A 20,546-nucleotide genomic window follows, 5' to 3' on the forward strand; every position below is an offset into this window, starting at 1 on the left:
AAATATGAATATCAAATCTTGATAACCAAGAAACTAAGTAGGAAGTTTATTCTGTCTCTTTTTTTAACGTCTTCTAGGACTGGGTGGTAAATCGATTTTGTAGTTAATCTAATTTTTGGTTTTTGAATAATTAATTTTGGGAAAATCTGTATTTTTTTTTCACCAATTTCCTCCATGAGTGATGTCAGTGCGGCCAGAGCCGCCATCTTGTTTTGCAATTTACAGCTTCTTTTTATTTGGACTTTGAATTCATATCAAACAAAATATAGAGGTCAAGCTAACATTTCATTTTAATTACAAGAATAAATTAATAAGATTGCCGTAATAAATTTGCAGTTTTAGGAGATTAAAGTAGCAATTTTATGACAACTCCAAGACAAAGCATAACCAAACATTAAAATGAAGAATATTAATCTTGTGAAGTTTGGTATAACTTTACAGATAAGGAAATAATCTTTTAACATGTAAGCATAAAATTATAACCAGTTGCAGGACTTTGGAAGTATTGAGTAAACAAATGTATAACTCTATAGCTTATCTTATTTTTAAAAAATTATCCTAACTTTAAGAGGCTCATCTGTTAAAGTTGGTCTTTTTTCTGATAATATTCTTAATATATTCTCATAATTAAGGAATAATTCATTTTCTTTCTGACATTAGATTTTTTTTTTTGCAATTTTTTTCTTATCAAAAAGCCAATTTATTTTAAATTTTTTTTGTTGATTTGTAAAAGCAATAAAACTGTAAAAAGTCCAAAAGGGACTTTTTTTTTTAATCTAATGTGTCTTACTGAATGATGGAGTTGCTGGAAAATAAATTAAATTCTCATCAGTGTTCTAATAAATTGACTGTGTGTGTGTGAAATGGATGTTTCTTTGTATTTATTTGTAAAGCACATTGGGACACTTTGTTCTGAATAAATTGACTTGTACTGATTAGAAGTATTTCCACCAAGAAATTATATTATTATTTATTAGAAATTACTGATTGAGGAATTTTTTTTGTAATTTAAAGGAAAGAAAAAGAAATTTAAGAGAAAGAAAGAGAATTTTGTTTGTCCATCAGTTACCTCTTTACTCACAGCCGGTTTGCTGATTGGACCGACAGAAAGTATCAGGACGCCGCAGAAACTTTCCCCCGTGTCTGCGGACCTGGATTGACCCTCAGAGGTCAGAGGTCAGGGTGAATCTGAAGGTGACGCTGCGATGTGTTCACCGGTGACATTGCTCCCTCTAGTGGCGGCTGTGGCTCATTACAGAACAGTAAATAACTGCATGAGCAAACAAAGAGCAGCAGCTGTTCTCGGAGCAGCAGGTTAAAGTCAATTTGTGCTGAATGAGCCTGAATGCATCTGAATCATGAATCCTCAATTTAGATGATCAATCATCTCTATGTTTGTTTTCTTTTGAGTCAGGATTAATGTAAACTGAGCAAATGTATAATTTCTGGGTCCATAAACCTCCCTTCATTATTATTTCATCTCAAATAAAAGGAAGATTTTTTAAAAGCTTTGCCTGATTGATAATTTTTATTTTAAAATGTCAATCAATTTATCATTACGGACCATTATTTGTAATTTAGTACTATACTCTTTTTGATAATTCAGAAATATTTTATGTGTTTATTTGTACTATATTTACTGATGTAAAAATTTTTTTTATTAACATTAATTAGCTGTTCATATAAAGTTTTTTTCAAATGATTTATTTATTTTTCTTATATATTTTTTATTAAACTTCTATAATTACTGTTATTATTAAAGTTGTATTTATTAGAAGTTAAATGTAGAATACTAATTATATCTATACTTTTACAATGTATTGTACTTTGAGATAATTAAATGTTTTCTGTGTTCACTTGTATTATATGTTGAAATTGTTGTAAAATTAATATTTATTAATTATTCATAAAGTTATGTAGAAATGTCTTTATTTACTTTATTAAATATTTTATTGCATTAGTCAGAGAAGAAAAACTATTTTGCAATTGTTGTGTTTGCTATTGCTATTGCAGAGTTATCAAATAAATTTGTAATTCAATGATCATTTTTATTTTTAAATAAAAATGATCTGTTTTATGTCATTTATGTCATTTATGTCTGTTTTAAAATATATATATATTAAAGAAACGTTTTAAGTAAATTCAGCCGTTTTCCTGTATCGGATCGGTATCAACTGATACTAAACCCTATCGGTATCAGAAGTGAAAAAAGACAATCAGAGCATCTCTACTAATTTTTTTTCTATTATATTTTTCATTGGACTCTCAGGATGAAAATCATTCAGTTCTAGTTGCCTGCAGAGAAATATGTGCAAACTTTCACAAAATAAACCAAAAGACACAAAAACAAACTGAAAGAGCAAAAAGTTCAGGAAACTGAATTTAAATATGCACAAAGAAACAGACCAGAAAAGATCACAGAAAATGCTGTAAACAGACAAAATGGAGTCAAAAATTACAGAAAAACAAACTGTAGATGACAAAATGCTACAGATATGAAGTAGAAAGCAGCATCACAGTAGCTGTGATTCCATTACATTTATGTGCAAAACTTTGTCAATATTCAACCTCTGTTGAAAAAACTGACAATATTACAATTGTAGTGTTTCCATTAAATAAGAAACAAAATTAAAATCACACGTCGATAAGTTTGTTTACAATAAGTGGATAAAATACATGCCACACTATCATCCTCCCACCACTTCCTGTCATCTTCATGTTTTAACTTGGACATTAAAGGATTTAATGGATTATTTTATTGCAATTTCTTTGTAAAAAAAAAAAAAAAAAAAGCCTAAATTTGTTGACATTATCAATTTTTAATAGCAACAAAACTGTAAATACTTTCCAAAATAACTATATTCACCAATAAAACAAGAAGTTCAAACTGATGTTAAACTGTTTTCAGTTTTACTTCTGCTAGCTCCAGTTGGTTGGACCTCTGTTGAATTAGGTCAGTGGTCTTAAAGGCCTGATATTTATATCTATTTTGTTTCATATTTTTATTTATCTTAGACATTAAATGACTTTTTATTTTGTAATTTTTGTAAAATAAGTTAGTCTAACTTTGCTGACCATGATTGTTTTTTAAAAGCAACAAAACTGTAAATACTTTCTAAAAGAAATGTTTTCAAGATGTCTCACTTAGTGCTACAATGGGTGAAAAAAACAGATTTTTAAAAATAATATTGTAACCTATATGAATGTATAGGTTTAAATTTGATGTTTTTTGTAAAACACTGTGAGATATTTTTGTGAATTATAAATGTTTGGGATAAAATGCTTAACTAATGTATGAAAAACTGCAGGCAATGTGTTAGCAGAATGCCACAATGTTAAGAGTGATTTTTTTAAAAACACAAAACGCTAAAATAAAAGTTGTTTTTTACTACTTTCAGTAAAAAATGTACTAAAAAAATCTAAATTTAGTGTTTTCAGTCTTTCTTTTAACAGTGTGACATTCTGCAAGCACATTGCTTGCAGTTTTTATTTCATTATTCAAAGATAGTTCAGCATTTTAACCTCAAAGTGCATTAAATAAATAAAAAACTGATGCTAAACTGTTTTCTGTTCTATTTTTGCTTTCTCATTCCTCCAGGTATGTGGTTCTTTGTGGAGCTGCTCTTCAGCTAAAGCACTGGAGCAGAGGGAAAAGACCGAGCCACCTGCCTTCTTCTTCTTCTTCTTCTGTTTTTATAAAGCGCATCAACAGTCGCGAACAGCTGAACATGGAGGCTGGGAACGGACGGCCCGCCTGTGAGAAGGAGAACACAGCAAGAACACAACTCCATCCTCGGCGTGTGTGTGTGTGTGTGTGTGTGCGAGAAAGACTTTCTCTCCGTAGAGTTTCACTGAGTTTACATCCGGGTTTTTTCCCTAGGCAATGGGAGTCGCAGCACCGCCGTTCCTTAGGCAAAGTGAAATAAATTCGCCGCACCGACACAAAAAGTAGTCCGCTCACCGAACAGCCTTTCTGTCCGGCTCGGTTTTATGATCGGTCCGTTTTAACGAACTTTGGCGCCGAACTAAGCCGGTATCAAACGCTTCGTAGCGGATTGGGGAGGTTTTTGTGGGCCGCGGTGTAGTTTTTGTGCCCCCTTCCTCCAGCTTGGCGGCGCAGGGATCTGTGTTGTGCTGAGGCTGAGCTGAATGAGATTGAAGAAGAGTTCTTCTTGTTTTGTAGCTTCAGTTTCTCTGTTTTTACTCGTTTTTTTTACTCCAACAGCAGAACAAAGTGCAGTTCTGCGGGCAGGAGGCGGCCGGACTCCCGCTCAGCTGTGGCTCCACCGTGGATCGGCTGCTGGGAGGAAAATATTTAATTAATCTGGAGGAGGACTGCTGCTGAGTAAGTGGGCTTTTTTTAAAATTTCATAACTTTAATTCAGTCCTGTGTGGAAGTTCAGAAGGCTGAAGGATGAGTCTGATGCTCTGAGCAGGTGTGCGGGCAGGTGTGTGAGCGGCCGCAGGGTGTGTGTTCCGGCTGGCTGTGTGTGTTTAGCTGCGGACCGAGGTTCTGGAGTTCTGGAGGACAAGGGGCCGACAGAACTTAGAGCCACCGACAGACGGCGGCTCTCCGTCAGGGTTTGTTCCGAAAAGATGGCGTCCTTCAGGGTTGTTGCTCATCTTCTCCCTCGGTTTTTTCTCCGGGTCTCCAACGGAGGCTCCTCACGGCTCTTTGCGTGAAGTTATCCGCCTGCTGGCGCCGTTAGCCCGGGCAGCTAGCAGGGTAGTTAGCATTAGCGGCTAACGTTAACGGTGCTGAAGTTGGCCTCTGATTGATAGCTATTTAGTAAAGGAGCATTCCGCTGTTTTGGGGAAAATCTGGACTAAAATTTATCAGCTGTTGCTTAAAATTTACAATACCAACATTAGTGAAACATGAACTGAATAATTGTAAATTATGTGTAACACATGATATGGTTTATGTAACTTACTCTGATTGTTTTGACACAAGTTAGGAGGACAATCTAATTCTCTTCTTGGTATCTAGACCATTTAAATAGGGCTGTGCCTGCCAACTTTGGACAAGTCAAACTTGTTCTGTAGTGTTAGAAATATTTCCTTAAACATTTCAATATGCAAAAGTTTGATTCTATTTATAAAAACACAAGCTGTCCATTTTAAGCAGGGTTCTGCCTGAAAACTGCTCTACTTAAACAATCTAAAAGTGATTTAAGTGATCCAGACTGGGTAAATATTCTTTAAGAAAGCAGTTTGTAATTTGTAAAACAGCCTACTCTGTGTATCAAAACAAAAGTTAAATGCAAATATTTTTATTTTAAAATATATGTTCCTAAGCTGCTTTAAAGAAATTTGGATTCATTAAAACAAACTAATAAAAGTTTACATGTTGTCAATTTACTGATGGTATTTATTTTTGCTTATATGCTTTGAAATGATTCTTAATGGGACTTTGACAAATAAAACAAGTTTATTTGATCTCAAACTGTGTTTTTAAAGCTATATAAGCATTTAGAATAATTTTGTCTTTTTTGGTCAGTCTGAGTTTTATAACCCAGCTTGATATAACAAAGTTCAGATGGCAGAACGGTGACAATTGTAATTTTCTTTAACTTTAAAAAATGATATAAAAGTTTCTTCCCATATGTTAAAGTATTCATTAACGACGCAGAATAATTAATTCCAGGTTTGAACTGAGCAAGTGTTTCAGATTTTTACTCGGTACTAATCTTAAGGTAGTTCAGTGTTTTGAAAAACAGCGGAATGCTCCTTTACTGGCATCTGTGAATCAGACACCAACTTCAGGCCGCATCCACTTGTTCTCGGTGAACGGTCGGAGCTTTCACACCGACAAAAAAAAAAAGAAAAGAAAAAGCCACATAACAACGAAGATCCTGCTGAAATGTCCCCCGGTATCCCTCTGCTGGGAATCTGTCAGGCAGCTCGGAGGGTGTGTTGAGGCCGGCCGCGGTCGGTTAGCAGCGGTTTAATGGCTGGTTTCCCCCTGAATCGAAAGAAAAGCGGAGTTTGTAGAGCTGCTCGCAGGATCAACCCTCCATCTTAGCCTCACTTCTTGGTGTTTTCGGGCCTCTGCTGCTGCGGCGGCATGCAGCTTCATGGAAGTTTATATCCCGACAACTTTCCGACCCAATCAGCTTAATTACGCAACATCCCGTCCGGGACGCCGAACCTGGTGCTTTCACTTTTATTCCCTAGTCACTGGGAATACTGGAGTGTAATCTGGAGCTGGTGGAAACGCCAGCAGCTGTTAGGATTTAATTTCAGAGCACATGAAGCATCACTGCGGGTTTACAATAACAATAAAGACCTACTTTTTCCTGCTTTTATAAAGAAAGGTGATTATTTTTTATTCTAAACTACTTTTGTTATTGTTTGCCAATATATCCCAGTGGGAATACTGGACTTTTTTCTATTTTCTCTGTGAGGATTCCCTGGTAGTTTGTTGTATTTTAGTAGTTTAATGTAGTGCTGATAATAGCACTTTTGTTTTCCACCAAACTGAAGACAGAAACAATCCTTTAATGTAATTGCATCATTAAAGCTATAAATTTTAGCTCTGATTGACATCAATATTTTTTATTTATTTAGATTTAACTAGGGAATATAAGCTGTTTTTAGAGTACTAAAATAAACCATTTAGATGTACTCTGACAGCAGAAATATTTAAATATTCGGTGTAAATTTAATATATACTCTACTTCAACTACCTTTTTAAACTTATAACTAAATAGAAACTGAAACTTTCATTGTTTTCCAGTACATCTAACAGAAAATACTAAATTTATTCTGTTTTTTTATGGACATTTAAAGCATATTTATGTTTGAAAATATTACAAAACCTCAGTAGTTGGTTACATTTTATTAGTTTTTAAGCCTTATTTGAGTTATTTTAACTTTTCCATCAAGCTCTGGATGTGAATAATTAAAAATATCTTAATAAAGTCAAATAAATATTTGGTAAAATCCTCCTTGTGTAGTTGTAGGTCACAGTTTGATTGTTTTAATATAAAAGTTTTCATCAGGTAGTACGAGTTTCAGTTGCATTAAATCTAAATACTCGACTGTTTTCCAAGAAAAACATTTTCAAAAAGTTTTTAAAAGATACTTTGTTCCTTTATTTGCCTTTAAAGTACTACTGCAAACACTTTATTAAATTGTACTTGAAAAACAGAAGTACTAAAGTATTTTTCTATTTTAAAAAGCTGTACTTGTACTTTCCTGCACTTCAAAGTAAATATATTTATTCAGATCGTGAAACTGTAATTTTTGCTACAGATTACTATATGAAAGTACCTCATTAAACCACTTTGAAAGTATTTTTATCCTGAGTTAATTTGTAATTTTTCCTCCAGAATATTTTAGTGAAAAAACTGTGAAGTGTTTTTAAGAAACAAAGTACATTTTATCCACTTTAAAGTACTACAATGTATGTAGAAATGAGCAAAAATTAAGTATTTTTTCCATTTTAAATACAATAAACAGTACTTTTACTTACTTTCAGGGTAACTAATGTAATATTTCACATTTAGATTCAGATTATACTGCATCTGAACTGAAATGATGTATTTTTATCTGGCAGTACTTTATTATTGCTTCCCAGTACTTTTTACTGGGAGCTCTGGATTTTCTTTCTGGTTTCTCTTTGAGCACAAAGCCGATTCAGATAAAAATATAATTAAACTTTATTAGTTTGCTGTATTTTAATAGTTTTCAGTACTAATGAAAGTATCTTTCAGTTGTATTTCAAACAGAAATACAGTCGGTTTAATTCTGATTTATTCATATTTGCAGTTTATTGAAGTAGTTTTTAATCAGATACTACAGTATCTGTTAAAGTCCAATAATGTAAACAAATATTTGACAGTTTAAAGTGTCAAAACAAAGTACTTTGAAGTACTGCTGTGTTTTTGGAAAGTAGTAAATAGTAAGCAGAACTTATTCAAAAAATTTTTCATTAAAAACAAAACTATACTTTTACGTCTCGTTAGAATAAATGACGTACTTGTGAAACTGAGGTGTTTTCATTATTGCTTCCCAGTTTGTTTTACTGGGAATTCTGGCTTTTACGCTGGTTATTCCTGTGGACGGAAAGAAAATTCAGGATTAAAAAAATGAAGTATTTAGTGATTTATTTTTGCAGAGTACTAATAAAGTACCGAGTTTTCACCGATATGCAGTTATCTGTATACTTTGGTTTCTTTTAACACAGTTACTGTTCCAGTTTGTGAAACTAAAGACGGCAAGTTGTACTTGTATAAAACTGACAGTATTGCAGTTAAAAGTAACTGTACTACTTTGTACTTCATATATATTGAGCAGTTTGATCATCTTGGTTTCATTTTGTTTTTATTTTTCTGTTCATTTTACAGGAAAAGTTGAAAGAACTTCAGTCTGATCTGAATCGGGTTTAAAGTTCTGATAAAACTATTACTGGATGATCTTCTGCTGCTTTAACAATTAAACCACGACCTTTATTTAAATACTTCAGAGCTCAACAGTATACACTCCACAACTTTAAAATGCTTTTTTATACTCATTAACGGGTTTTAGAAAGTATCTTGTAGTACTATAGTAGTTTCTAACTGGTAAAAGAAGCTTAAATCACTTTTTAAAAAAAGTATTTTCAGCAGATTCTCACAAAGCTTCAGGTGTTTTTATGTATTTAGAACAGTTTAGTGTTGTTATAAAGTATTTTGATATTCAAATACTGAAGTGACAAAGTTTCTGCGTATTTTTACTTCCCTCCTGCTCGGTTTTACGTTTCACATGCAAATGTTCTAACAGAGTTCTGACGCTGATTATTTTACGCTTTAACCTCACAGGGTGGGGATATTTTAGGTTTCAGGACGGGAACGTTCAGTGGAAAAGTACTTCCAAAGTTTTTGATACTTTGGAAGTAAAAGTATGACAGTTTTCCACATCTGGAGCAACTTGTAGGACTTTCACCCCGTTTTAATACTTGTACTAGACCTCAGCAAGAATAAAGTACTGCAGAAAGTTAAGTAAATACTTCCTGGTTCTGGAAGAACTTTAAGGTTTTAGTATCAGAACCCCTAAAGTTCAGTTCAGTTTGAAATTTTCACTGTTTTATTTTTGACTGTACTAAACAAAACTTTGTCACTTCAAAAATGTTTTAAGTTTAGCAATGAAAAAAAACAACTTTATTCAAAATCCAGACAGAATTTCAAAGTATTATAGTACTTTACGTCAAATAATATTCAATTTAGTATTTTTGTTTGCATTTGATTTATAATAATTTTCTTTTTCATCCTTGTGAGGAACTAACGGATGTTTATCTCTAAGTAAAATGTAAATACTTGACTGTTTTCACCAGAATTTAAACTTTAAAGGAAGTTTTATTTCTTTACAACAGTGTTTAAAAACCTAATTTATTTTATTCCTAAAACACAGTTAAAAAACAAACAAAACCAAGACAATAATAATAATATAAAAACATTAATAGATTAAAATGATGCACTAAAAAACGACAGTTGTAAAAGCAGCTAGAAACTATTTTTCACTTTTAAAAGTTCTGCTGTCTCTGTATTAGTTGTACTTTTGATATTTAAAACACAGGTTTAAAATAGTTTTTATTTATTGTTTCTAACCAAGTCTTAATAATAAAAGGTTGTAGAGTAAATAAACATTTAAATCAAAATGCACATACAAAAACGTTGGATGCAACACAAAGTAATCACCGTTTCCTTCTGTTGTCATGGCAACTAGGACCACATCTCATTGGCTTAAACTTAAAAAAAAACACAAATCTGCTTTTAAAACTCAACTAAAAACAGGAAATGTTTTTCAATGTTTTTACAGCTGAGAATAAATTTTATTTTATTTTTTTTCAGTTTTCTTTAATAAAGACCAGAATAATTATCAAAACTTTAAGAAGAAAAACAAAAGAAAAACATTACAATTTTTGGATCTACAATGCTGTTCCCACAATAAAATCTGATTAATTATAATAGTTCACATTTAGTTTATTTTTGAGCAAAGAAAGGGGAAAAAAAGAACCAACATTTTTGGTTATTTTAGTTCTTAAAAATTATATTTTTAAGAGTTTTTACACGACTTTTTCTAGAGGGTCTCTGTGCTGCACAGAAAAGTCTAGAAAACAATAAAAATGCTCTAAGTGGTGTAAGGATAGAAAACATAACTGGACCTTGTTCCTGTTGCTCTGATGTCTGTTTAATTTGCCAGATTAGATTATGAGTTCAACATGTTGGCCTCCAAGATCTTAGTTGTTGGATTTGGTAATCTGCAGATTCTGAGATTAAACGCCTCATATGTTGATGTATTTGGAGAAAATGGGGGAAAAAAAATTTATTCCTAAAGGTTGAAGCTGCTTGAATGAGAAACAAACTGAAAAATGATAAAGTTTTTAAAAAATATTTTTTTTTTTTAAAGAATCGTTTTAGCAGATTTGAACCAGCAAACTACTCAGCAGTCCCTGGTTACTTTTAGATAAACTTTATCTCTGGACTGTCTTTTTTATTAATTAACTTTGTTTAATTATTTTATTTTTTATGATTTAAATTTTTTTTTTGTTTATTATATGTAGTTTTTCTTCTAGTCTTTCTAAAGAAAATCTTGATGTTCAGAGGAATATTTATTATTAATAACCACTTTAAAGCGGTTTTATGTTTCTGCAGTGTTGCACTTTCTCTGAAGCGTTCCTGCAGTATTTCTCTGGTTGGAAAATGTTTGTACAAATAGTTATTTTCAGCTACATGAGGCTCAAAATAAAGACTGAGTCAGATTTATCGGCATTTAAATGAGAAAAAGAAGTCACAGAGTTCAAACAGGTAATAAAGTCTGAGCTGATTTTTATTTCTCTGCTTGTTTTAACTAACTTTGCTTTTCAGTGGAATTTACCTGAGTTTTTAGCCTTTTGTTTCTTTGAGTGTTTTTTGTTTCCCCCTTTTTGTGACTGTACATTAAAAATAAACGGGTTTTGTTTAGGTTTGACTTCCAGCTGTAAGTCTGTCAGATCTTCTCCAGAATAATTTATGTTCTTCCTGATGGATGAGTTTCATTTCAGACCTTCAGAGGATTCTGACGTTTTTGTTTTTCTGTAAACTTATCTAACCTGTAGGCAGCCAGCAGGGGGCGCTGTGGAAAAAAAAAAATAATTATTGGACCATTAGATGAAATAGGAAGGTTTCTAGTTAAATATAATGACATTTTATGAGTTATAAATGACTAATTTCATGTTTGTAGTAATAATTAAGGATCTTGAAACATTAATATCTTTGGATTAGTTGCAAACACATGGAGCCTGATGTCTTTTTTGTGATTTTTTTTTAAAGACATTTTTTTATTCTCTTTTAATGGAAAACTGTTGATTTGCTGTCCTTTATGAAAATGAGGGTTGATTTTGTGATGGAGTGTGTTTGTTGTGTTTTCCAGGGCAGCACAGAGGCGTGGAGTCCAGTCCCACAGCCAGGTGGTAAGTCCTGTTTAATGACAACAACAATGCATAAAGTCTAAATTCAAATACTGTACAGATTTATTTTTTTGTTTAGTTCTTTCACCTATAACGTTTAGTGGAACTTTTGCATCATTCTGTCAAAAAAAGCTCCTAAACTCAAAGGAAAGTAAATAAACTGGATATTTTGGTTGTTTATTACCATAAAAATCTCAAATGTAACATTTTTTAGCTCCAGTAAAAACAAAATTAAAGCACTTACAGATGATTTTCTGAAGGGGAAATGATGTCTGCTGTCTTTTAAAAACAGGATTTTCAGATTTGGAGGAGTTTCTATGTTTTATAATTGTTACTTTGTCCTCCACTGGACTGAAACGGAGAGTGAAATCAGCCAAAACCAAAAGAAAGATCTTCAGAAAGTGTGTAGATCTGCTGATGTAAATGAAAACCTGCATCAGGACCTAAAATCGGTTTCAGATGATGTCAGCAGGGCGTGGTCTCTGTGTTGCGTTCGAGTGCTGTGGGTTCTCTCTGCCTCTGATATAAGGAGCCACAGAGCAACAATTTTAATGTTTTTTTTTTGTTTGTTTGTTGTTTTTTACTTTTGCTCACTTTCTTTTCTAAAAAAGAGCTTATAGAGAATATTGTCAAAAAGTGGGCTTTATTCCAATCATGGCTATGAGAGTTTCTGCTTAATATTGGCAGAAAGAAAGTCGCATTTTTACCAGAAACAATCAGGAGTTATCGGGATCTATAACTCCTGATTTCTTCTTAATTGTTTCAAAGTTTTGCTACTATTGACATTGTTTTAATTTATCATTTTATTAACTGATTTATTTCTTATTGTGACAAGCCTGTTCAAAAACCAATAATCAGATTAATAAAATTGATTTCTTGCCCAGTCCTTGTCGGTATATTTATTCCTAATAAGTCCGGAATCGATTCCAGAGTTTAACGATTTTCCTTTTTGCTTTCAGCGGCACTTTAATGCTTCAGTTGGATGGTTTTCCTACTGGAGAAGGTGTTCAGGTAAAAACGCAGCGCCGCTTTGAATGCACCACTCAGACAGGAAGCCGTCATCGGCAAACAGGAAGTGGTAACCGGACGGGTTTGTGTTCCAGGCTGATCGATCGGCTGGCAGACTGACTGGATCCATGATGGAACTACAGACGCTACAGGAGGCTCTGAAGGTGGAGATCCAGATCCATCAGGTGAGTCTCCGGGTCCAACACCCGCAGGATGCTGCTGCCACCACCAGGTGTCGCTGTGACCCGTTATTTTTCTCCTTCTGCAGAAACTGGTGGCCCAGATGAAGCAGGACCCGCAGGTAAAACCCAGCAGGTCTCTGTGTGGGTCCAGTCCAGGATCCGGTCCGGTTCTACTCAGCCTGACCCGCTTTGTTTTTGTTTCAGAACGCAGATCTAAAGAAGCAGCTCCACGAACTCCAGGCAAAGATCACAGCGCTCAGCGAGAAGCAGGTGAGTCCACAGGTAGACTGACTCACATGGAGGTCAAGGGTCAGGGCGGGTCCTGGCAACACGGACCCAGGACCGGTCCGTGTTGCCCTGTCCCGGGCAATACAGACCAGTTCTACTGCTGCCTGGACCGGTTCTGCTTATACAGATATCTGTACCCTACTTTTTTTTTCTATCATTCCTTCCTTCCTTTCTTTGCATCCTTCCTTCATTCCTACTTTGTATCCTTTAATTCTTTCCTTCATTTTTTTTTTTTTTTTCAACCTTCCTTCCTTGGTTGTTTGTGTCCTTTTTTCCTTTTTTGTTTGCATGCATCCTTCCTTTTATATGTCCTACCTTCTTTCCTTCATTGCATCTTCATTTCATCCTTCCTTTTTTGTGTCCGTTCTCCCTTTCTTCTCTGTATCATTCCTTTCTTCCCTCCTTCCTTGTTTTCTTCCTTCCTTCTTTGTAGCCTTCCTACCTTGTATCCTCTCACTTTTTTATGTGTCATTCCTTCCTCCCTTCCTTCTTTGAATCCTTCCTTCTTTTCATCTTTCCTTTTTACTTCCTTGCTTCCTTCTTTCCTCTCTTCCTTCCTTGTCGATACCAGTGATCTGGTAACTTTAATTTAACTGAATTAAACTTGGTGACAGGATGATGTTGATCTTCATAACATGCAGAGAGGTTGGGACCTCCTCTGAGTTCTGCTGACCCCTGACCTCTATGACCTCTCCGTGGACGACTAGTTTGGCCTCAGAACAAACCGGAGACTCTTGACCCGTTCTGATGTGTAACTTGGAGCTGATGATCTCGATGTTCTCCTGGTTTCATTCTGCAGACAGGAACCTCAGACTTTTATTCTGAAAATAACCAGGAAGTCTAAAGCCTGATTTCCTCAGTTTTAAAGGAGAAATTCACATTGTTTTGGTTTTTTATGAAGTGATTTAAAATATATATATTTTTCTCTCTTTCTGGCTGATATTTCTGTTTATCTGCAGGTTATGTAACAGATTTGCTATGTTCTCTTTTTTTTGCTTAGATTATTCCATCAATGCTGTTTTTGTATTTCTTTTAATCTTCTTTATAGCTGATTGTGGCTTTGCCGTAACTTCTTTGCAGTTACTTTTTGTTCTTGGGTATCTGTTTGTTTCTTTATGATAATGTGAGTAATTATGTAAATGAGCTGCAGCAGTTGTCGCTTCAGATTGATTTTTCTTTAAAAACTGGCGTTTTTTTTTAGTTTCAGCTTCAGGATCTTCTGAAGACTTGATGCTGAAGCGTCTTTGTTGTTGGTTGCAGATCTATTTTTATTGTCTTTCTGAGCGTTTCTATTTCTGTCCGCTCCCTGCAGGTTGGATTTTTTTATTTGTTTTGCTGTGATGAGTGTGGACTCTGAGGTGAAACGCACAGATCAGACGGTTCCCATCATGCAGGATGGAGACGCTTGGTTGTGAAAAGCTGCTTTAATCTTAAGTTTTATTTCATATCTGGGGGTCAAACTTCCCATTCGTCTTAATTATGCTTCTTCTAATGAAGCTGAAAGCTCAGCAGGGTTTGTATAGGTGCTGGAAATCCTTGCAAAAGCTTTTATTTTAATTAGTTTGGCGTTCCTACAGTCTGGAATAATCCAGAATCTGATTTCTGTAGTTTTTTATGAGCCTTGAGAAACATAGAAGAAATTATGGATTAGAAATAAACTTTTGTCAGACTTTATTTCTGTTCCCACTGTCCAGAACTTCTTTTCTTACTGACTTCCTTCCTTGTAACATTCCTTCCCTCCTTTATTTTACCTGTCCTTTCTTTTCTTTTTTGTATTTTTCAACACCTTCATCCTTATAACGTTCCTTCCTTTCTTCCTTGTTGCATTCCTTCCTTCTTTGTAACCTTCCTTTATTCCTTGTAACCTTCCTTTCTTCTTTGTAACCTTCCTTTATTCCTTGTTCTTTGTAACCTTCCTTTATTCCTTGTAACCTTCCCTCTTTCTTTGTATCCTTGCTTTCTTCCTTCCTTGTACTTTTTGTTTCTTGTCTTCTTTACAAATTTATGTCATAATATAAAAGAAGATCATTAACACTTAGCAAAAATATTGATAAATAATCAGTAAACAGATTGAATGTTTTCAGTTCTGACTAAAAGAGTCTTCTGGTTCTGGTACTGAGGAGTTCTGGTCCAGGTCGGGTTTAACACAAGCCCAGTTCCTGTTGCTGCTCATCAGTATTTTTAAGGTGGTTCCTTCCTGATAGATTGAATGAATCTTTGACTGTCATGACAAGAGGAGAAATTTTCCATGTGTTTGTATAAAAGTAACAAACTACAATAAATAAAAGTATTCACAGTTTGATTTTGTGGACATTTCAGAGGTGAATAAAGGAGAAAACTGATTTTTATTTGTTTTGTTTGTGTTTAGAAAAAGGTGGTGGAGCAGCTGAGGAAGGAGCTGCTGGTGAAGCAGGAACCAGAGCCCAAACTGCAGCTGCAGGTTCAAGCTGCTCCAGTAGGGGGCGACCTGAAGCCGACCAACCTGCTGCAGAGCCAGCAGATAACTGGAGGACTGCAGCAGGTGGGTGACCGCCACCTCTCTGCTCTGATTCAATTCAGTTTGATATTTTATTTATTATAAAGATGCAGTATATAACTTTTATAATATGAATGTATGTATGTATATATATATATATATATATCTTTTATATAATTGTTAAAACTGTCACCATGTCATGACAATGTAATATGAGAGATGATCTGTGAAAAGATTGATTGCCATCTGAAGAAATTCACTACAACAAACCACAACAACCAATCACAGCCAGGAGGATTGTCTTAGTGCTGTCAATCAACCTCGTGTACTCGCTGTTCAATGTGCTAATGGTCAAAACACAACTTATAGTTACAGAAAAACTGTTTATCTGCTGCCATCGGTGGCCATGCTAACTAGCTTTAGCATTCACAACAAACTCTTCTATGGCGCTAAATTTGGGTCAAAGTTTGTTAAAAAAAATTCAAAACTTTGGGCTTGAAAAATTATTTTGAAACTAAAAATTTTGAAACTGAAGATGAAGTTTTGAAACGGAAAAACAATTTCAAAACTACCCTTCAAATTCAAGGTCTTTATTTTTTCAGTTTCAAATTTGCTTTTTTTTGGGACAAACTTTATGGCAGTAATTTAGCTCCATAGTATGCTATCTGCAGCTTAGCAAGGGAAGGAGCAAGATGGTAGATGAGCAGCGACACACATGATTGACAGCGTTAAGACCCGCCCCCTGGCTCTGAATGGTTATTTCTTGTTGGTACTGGGAGAAGGCAGAAGAGCTAAATTTTTTCACAGATTATGTCTCATAACATAGTGTCTCAGCATAGTAACAGTTTCAACAAATATATACAAAATATATTTTTTACAAACGTTACGTACTGCAGCTTTAAATGTTTTAACTCTTATGAATTTTTCAGATTTAATCTCGTTGTTCTCCGAGTTAATCTGGGTGAATTTCTCTGAACAGACGCTGACGGTCACGCCGGTCCTCACCGCCAAGACCCTGGTGCTCAAAGCCGCCGCCACGCCCACCCTGCCTGGCGCCATCCTGTCGCAGCGCCCGCCCACCGTCGCTATGGTAACCACAGCCATTACCAAGCCCGACTCGCAGAGCGTCCCCATCAACCTTCAGGTGGCCAGCCGGCTGACCAATCAGAGCTCGGAGCCTGTACGGCTGGTGTCCAAGAACGCAGTGGTGGTGAGTTCGTCCCGCCGCGGCTCCGGGGCCAGTTTGTGAGCGCCAGGTTAGACGCTTCCCAAGATGCTCCTGGACCTCAGATAGGCTCGCCACGTCTGGAGCGAGTTCTGCCAGGCCGTGGTGTGAGTGGTGGCCGTTCAGCTGCTGCGAGATGGAGTCCATGAGGCGCAGAAATTAGACGGTTCATTTCTGATCTACTCAGCATTTGCTGTTTGTCACAGAGGAATCCGTTTTCCCTAACTCTGCAGCAGCTTTACTTAAAACTGACCCGCTGAAGTGAGTTTCCACCAACAGCCCCCCATAGATCGCACAAAAGGTTAATATAGATAAAAAAATCAACCTCAACCAACCTCATGTACTCGCTGCTATGTGTGCTAACGGCGCAGAAACATCTTACAGTTACAGGAAAAAATAAAGCGTTTATCAGGTGTCGTCGGTGGCTATGCTAACTAGCCTTAGCATTCACAACAAGCTAGTCTGAAAAGTGTGGCGTACATTTATATTTAGGCTCGTCACATTAACAAATTTGTGGCCCTTAAAGTGATTTTATTTTCCTCTTGACATTAAGTCAAGATGGTAAAAATTTGGCCAATGAATAGAAAATTAATGATTCATAAAATTGGAAATTGTCTTGACTCTATACAGATTTAATTTTTTATTTTAAAATCTTTAACATTTTTTATTAAATTGTTTATTGTTGAGGAGGTGAAACAAAAAAAACCCCACAAACTAATTTTAGCATTTATAATATCTTAAAAGTGTGGTGTGTATTTATATTTAGGCCCGTCACAATAACACATTTTTGTGGACAATAATATGTCTCAGAAGTTGTTGCGATAAACAATAGTATTGTTGTTTTGAGACCATTTTGGATTAAAATAATAATAATCCAACTGTACCCTCTCAAAAATCAAATAACTTTCAGCCCGTTTTGTGTTTTGGATCTTTAATAGTATACAAATTTCAATAAAAAAACAAACATTTATTGTAAAGTTAGACAAAAAAAATCACAAACTAATTTTTGCATTTTTAATTTTGTAAATTTTGTGACCCATCAGTAGTTTAAACTTCCCAGTTTTGGAATCCAGGGCAAAAACTTTGGACACCACTTGTTTAGATTAGATATTAAATGTAATGGCCTAGTCAAAGTTCAGAACTAAATCCATCTGAGAATCTGTGAACATCAAAGTCCAGATTTTCTCTAAGTACAAGAACAATTTTGCAAAGAAGAATGAAGAGAAAATTGTTTCCCAAAGCTTGGGTGGTTGAATGTACAAATGCATGCCACACTTTCCAGATTTTGATGTCTTCTTTTCTTTTAAAGGAGCAGTATATGATATTGACTTTTTAAAGCCTTAAATCATGTTTATAATGTTGTTCCCTCATCAAAAACATACCTAGAGTGTTTTTTTGAATTTTTTATGTTTGAGAAATGCTTTAATCTCCATGGCAACCATACAGCTATGCTAAATGCCTGGTTGGATGTAGCCCCAACTTCAAGGCACTGCACCTCCTTAAAGCTGCAGTTTCCAAGCTTCTGCCTCTCAGAGCAGCCTCCCATACTCCTGTAGAGTAGCCAGCTCCTTCAGACTAGCCAGCAGCGATTAGCAAACACCTGCTGAGCTCATAGGAGCTTCCTCTCAGTGAGACGCTGGTAAAAACATTGTTAAAGGGTTAATAGAGGAGTCATGTTGTGATGACTTCCCCAAGGCGGAGTTTCAGAGAGCAGGAGTTTTTAAAGAGACAGAGGCCCATTTTCGAGGTGTTGAATTAGAAAGTCTTAAAATTATTTTAATTCATATTTGATATATACAGCATTTTTTAACAACTGAAGTAAAAATAGTTACTTGATTGTTGTTTAAAATGGCACTGTGTACCTGGAAAACACAATACTGCCTGTCAGTTTTGTAGTCAAGACCACCTGACCCAAGACCAAGTCAAGACCAAGACCAGCGCCCTGTGCTACATGACAAAATAAAATGTGAAATATGATCAAAATTGCTAATCAGATTGATCTGAAAGATTCACATTTCCATAAAAACACCTAGATATTAAATACTTAGAACTGAAGTAAATTTAACCAATATTAAAAGCGGAACAAACTCTTTGTTCTGCTTATCTAAAAAGATAACGCCCTGGGCATTTGCACATATCATTCATGTCAGAAATCACCACTGTCTGCACCATTAAACATACAGTAGCAATTGAGGCAATGCCCTGACGGTAAACAACGCCCAACTATGAACACTGACCAGAACAACAAGCAAGAAGTAACCAAGCACAAGACTCTCACCATGACTGTTCTCATCGTCTCTCCCACTGCATGAAGCCAGGCAGCTCAATGCTGTAATGTCTCCCATCATGGCAGACATTACAGCTGCCACTTTGAACAAAAACAATCAAAGAGCAATGCGCGTGTTCTGCGTGCTTTTTAGTTCTTGTGTTTTATTTATTTGCTCATTAAATAAATATCAATGTATATAATTAAATAAAATAATGATAGCTACTGCATTACAAGAACAAAGAATGGCTCTCAGTGAGGCTCCAGTTTTATCTTCTTAGTAAAGAGAAGTTTAGAAGACTCAGATAGTTCGTGAATGTCACATCACTATATTGCAGACTTTTAGACACAGTGTTGTCCCATATATCCGATACGTTAGTCAACACCTCCGCACAATAATTCAGCGCAGTGAGTCACTTTTTTTCATCACAAATGCTTACGTGTCTCTGTACAGCTAGCTTTGCTAAAATTACGTCAACGGAGCTTACCTTTCTTTGAGCTTCTTTTCTAAGTGACGAAAAAAGTTAGACGTAATCCCCCCCTGTGTGTGAAAGCGAAGCGCTGCTGAATTAGCTGTCGCCATCGGATTTCTTATGATTTATGCAGCGCAATTCTATTACTGACGATTAGACAGACATCTTCTGCCGCTCAAAGAAAACCACTGCGCATGTCTTGGAACGTGACGTGCGAGTGAAAGGTGGGGAGGTGGGAGGAGAGGGGAATAACAGAAACACGTAATGGGTAAGTCACGTTATTGCTTGGATTTTAATCGGTGCGTTTTGCATCCAGTGAAAACAATCATGTTGACAAATAAACTGGACAGTATGCTGCAAGTTTAGTCATATTTCCACAGTTGCACTCTTGACTGGTCTTGAAATGAAATCCCGAGTCCTCAGCGCCCAAGTCCGAGATAAGACTGAGACCATCAATAAATGGTCTCGAGACCAAGACCAGTCTTGAGTACTACAACACTGCTGCTTGTTTAATCACCTTTTGCTATCCAGTTATTAATCGGTTAATAGAGAAGCGATGTTGTGACAACTTCCTGAAGAGCAGGACATCTTAAAGAGACAGAGGCCCAATTTCAACGCAGTAAATTGTGAAGTCAGATTAGATATAGAAAAATTTTTTAACAACTGAAGTTAACATAGTTACTTGATTGTTTTTTGATTTGCACTATGTGCCTGGAAAACACATGATACTGCCCCTTTAACTGAACTAATTTGTGGTGGACTGCCATATAAAGCTCTAATGAAACGCAGAGTTTTGGTTTTACGTACCAAACGAAGCTAAACCGATGTTGGTGCGGATGCATCTCAGAGGAGCTGAAAGTTGAGTCGTGTTGTGACGGCAGCGGTCGGTCTGTCTGTCGGTTGGTCGGGTTGATCAGCTACCAGCTGTGTGGGTGTCGGACCCACAGACCCACATTCTGCTGTGGTTTTGTCTCAGCTGCAGGCCACCACCACCTCCTCCTCCGCCCAGCCAATCAGAGTTCCTCAGTTTGTCCCTCCTCCTAGACTGACGCCTCGGCCCACCTTTCAGCCACAGGTGCGTCCCAGAAGCCCCGCCTCCACAACCTGACCCCTTCCCCTCCCGCTCCTCCTCCCCTCAGACCAGTGTGTGTGGCCCTACCTGAGGTGATGTGCTCACTCTCCAGCAGAGGGCAGCAA

General features: G+C 35.8%; 1 protein-coding gene across 4 annotated transcripts in view; it reads left to right on the plus strand.

Annotated features, from left to right (window-relative positions):
• Positions 1-3,871: 3,871 nt before the first annotated feature.
• Positions 3,872-20,546, plus strand: part of phf21ab (PHD finger protein 21Ab) — a 34,557-nt gene continuing 17,882 nt past the window's right edge. For 2 of the 4 annotated variants that reach the window (XM_028035834.1, XM_028035850.1), the window contains exons 1-9: positions 3,872-4,345; positions 11,395-11,434; positions 12,391-12,442; positions 12,535-12,624; positions 12,708-12,740; positions 12,826-12,891; positions 15,278-15,430; positions 16,365-16,595; positions 20,326-20,424. In XM_028035834.1, coding sequence (XP_027891635.1) covers positions 12,401-12,442; positions 12,535-12,624; positions 12,708-12,740; positions 12,826-12,891; positions 15,278-15,430; positions 16,365-16,595; positions 20,326-20,424 — 714 coding nt within the window. In that variant the 5' untranslated portion in view covers positions 3,872-4,345; positions 11,395-11,434; positions 12,391-12,400. The remainder of the gene's footprint in view (positions 4,346-11,394; positions 11,435-12,390; positions 12,443-12,534; positions 12,625-12,707; positions 12,741-12,825; positions 12,892-15,277; positions 15,431-16,364; positions 16,596-20,325; positions 20,425-20,546) is intronic. The other 2 variants (XM_028035825.1, XM_028035842.1) reach the window with 2 other exon arrangements.

This window comes from Xiphophorus couchianus, chromosome 2, assembly GCF_001444195.1.
Source record: "Xiphophorus couchianus chromosome 2, X_couchianus-1.0, whole genome shotgun sequence".
NCBI lineage: Eukaryota > Metazoa > Chordata > Actinopteri > Cyprinodontiformes > Poeciliidae > Xiphophorus > Xiphophorus couchianus.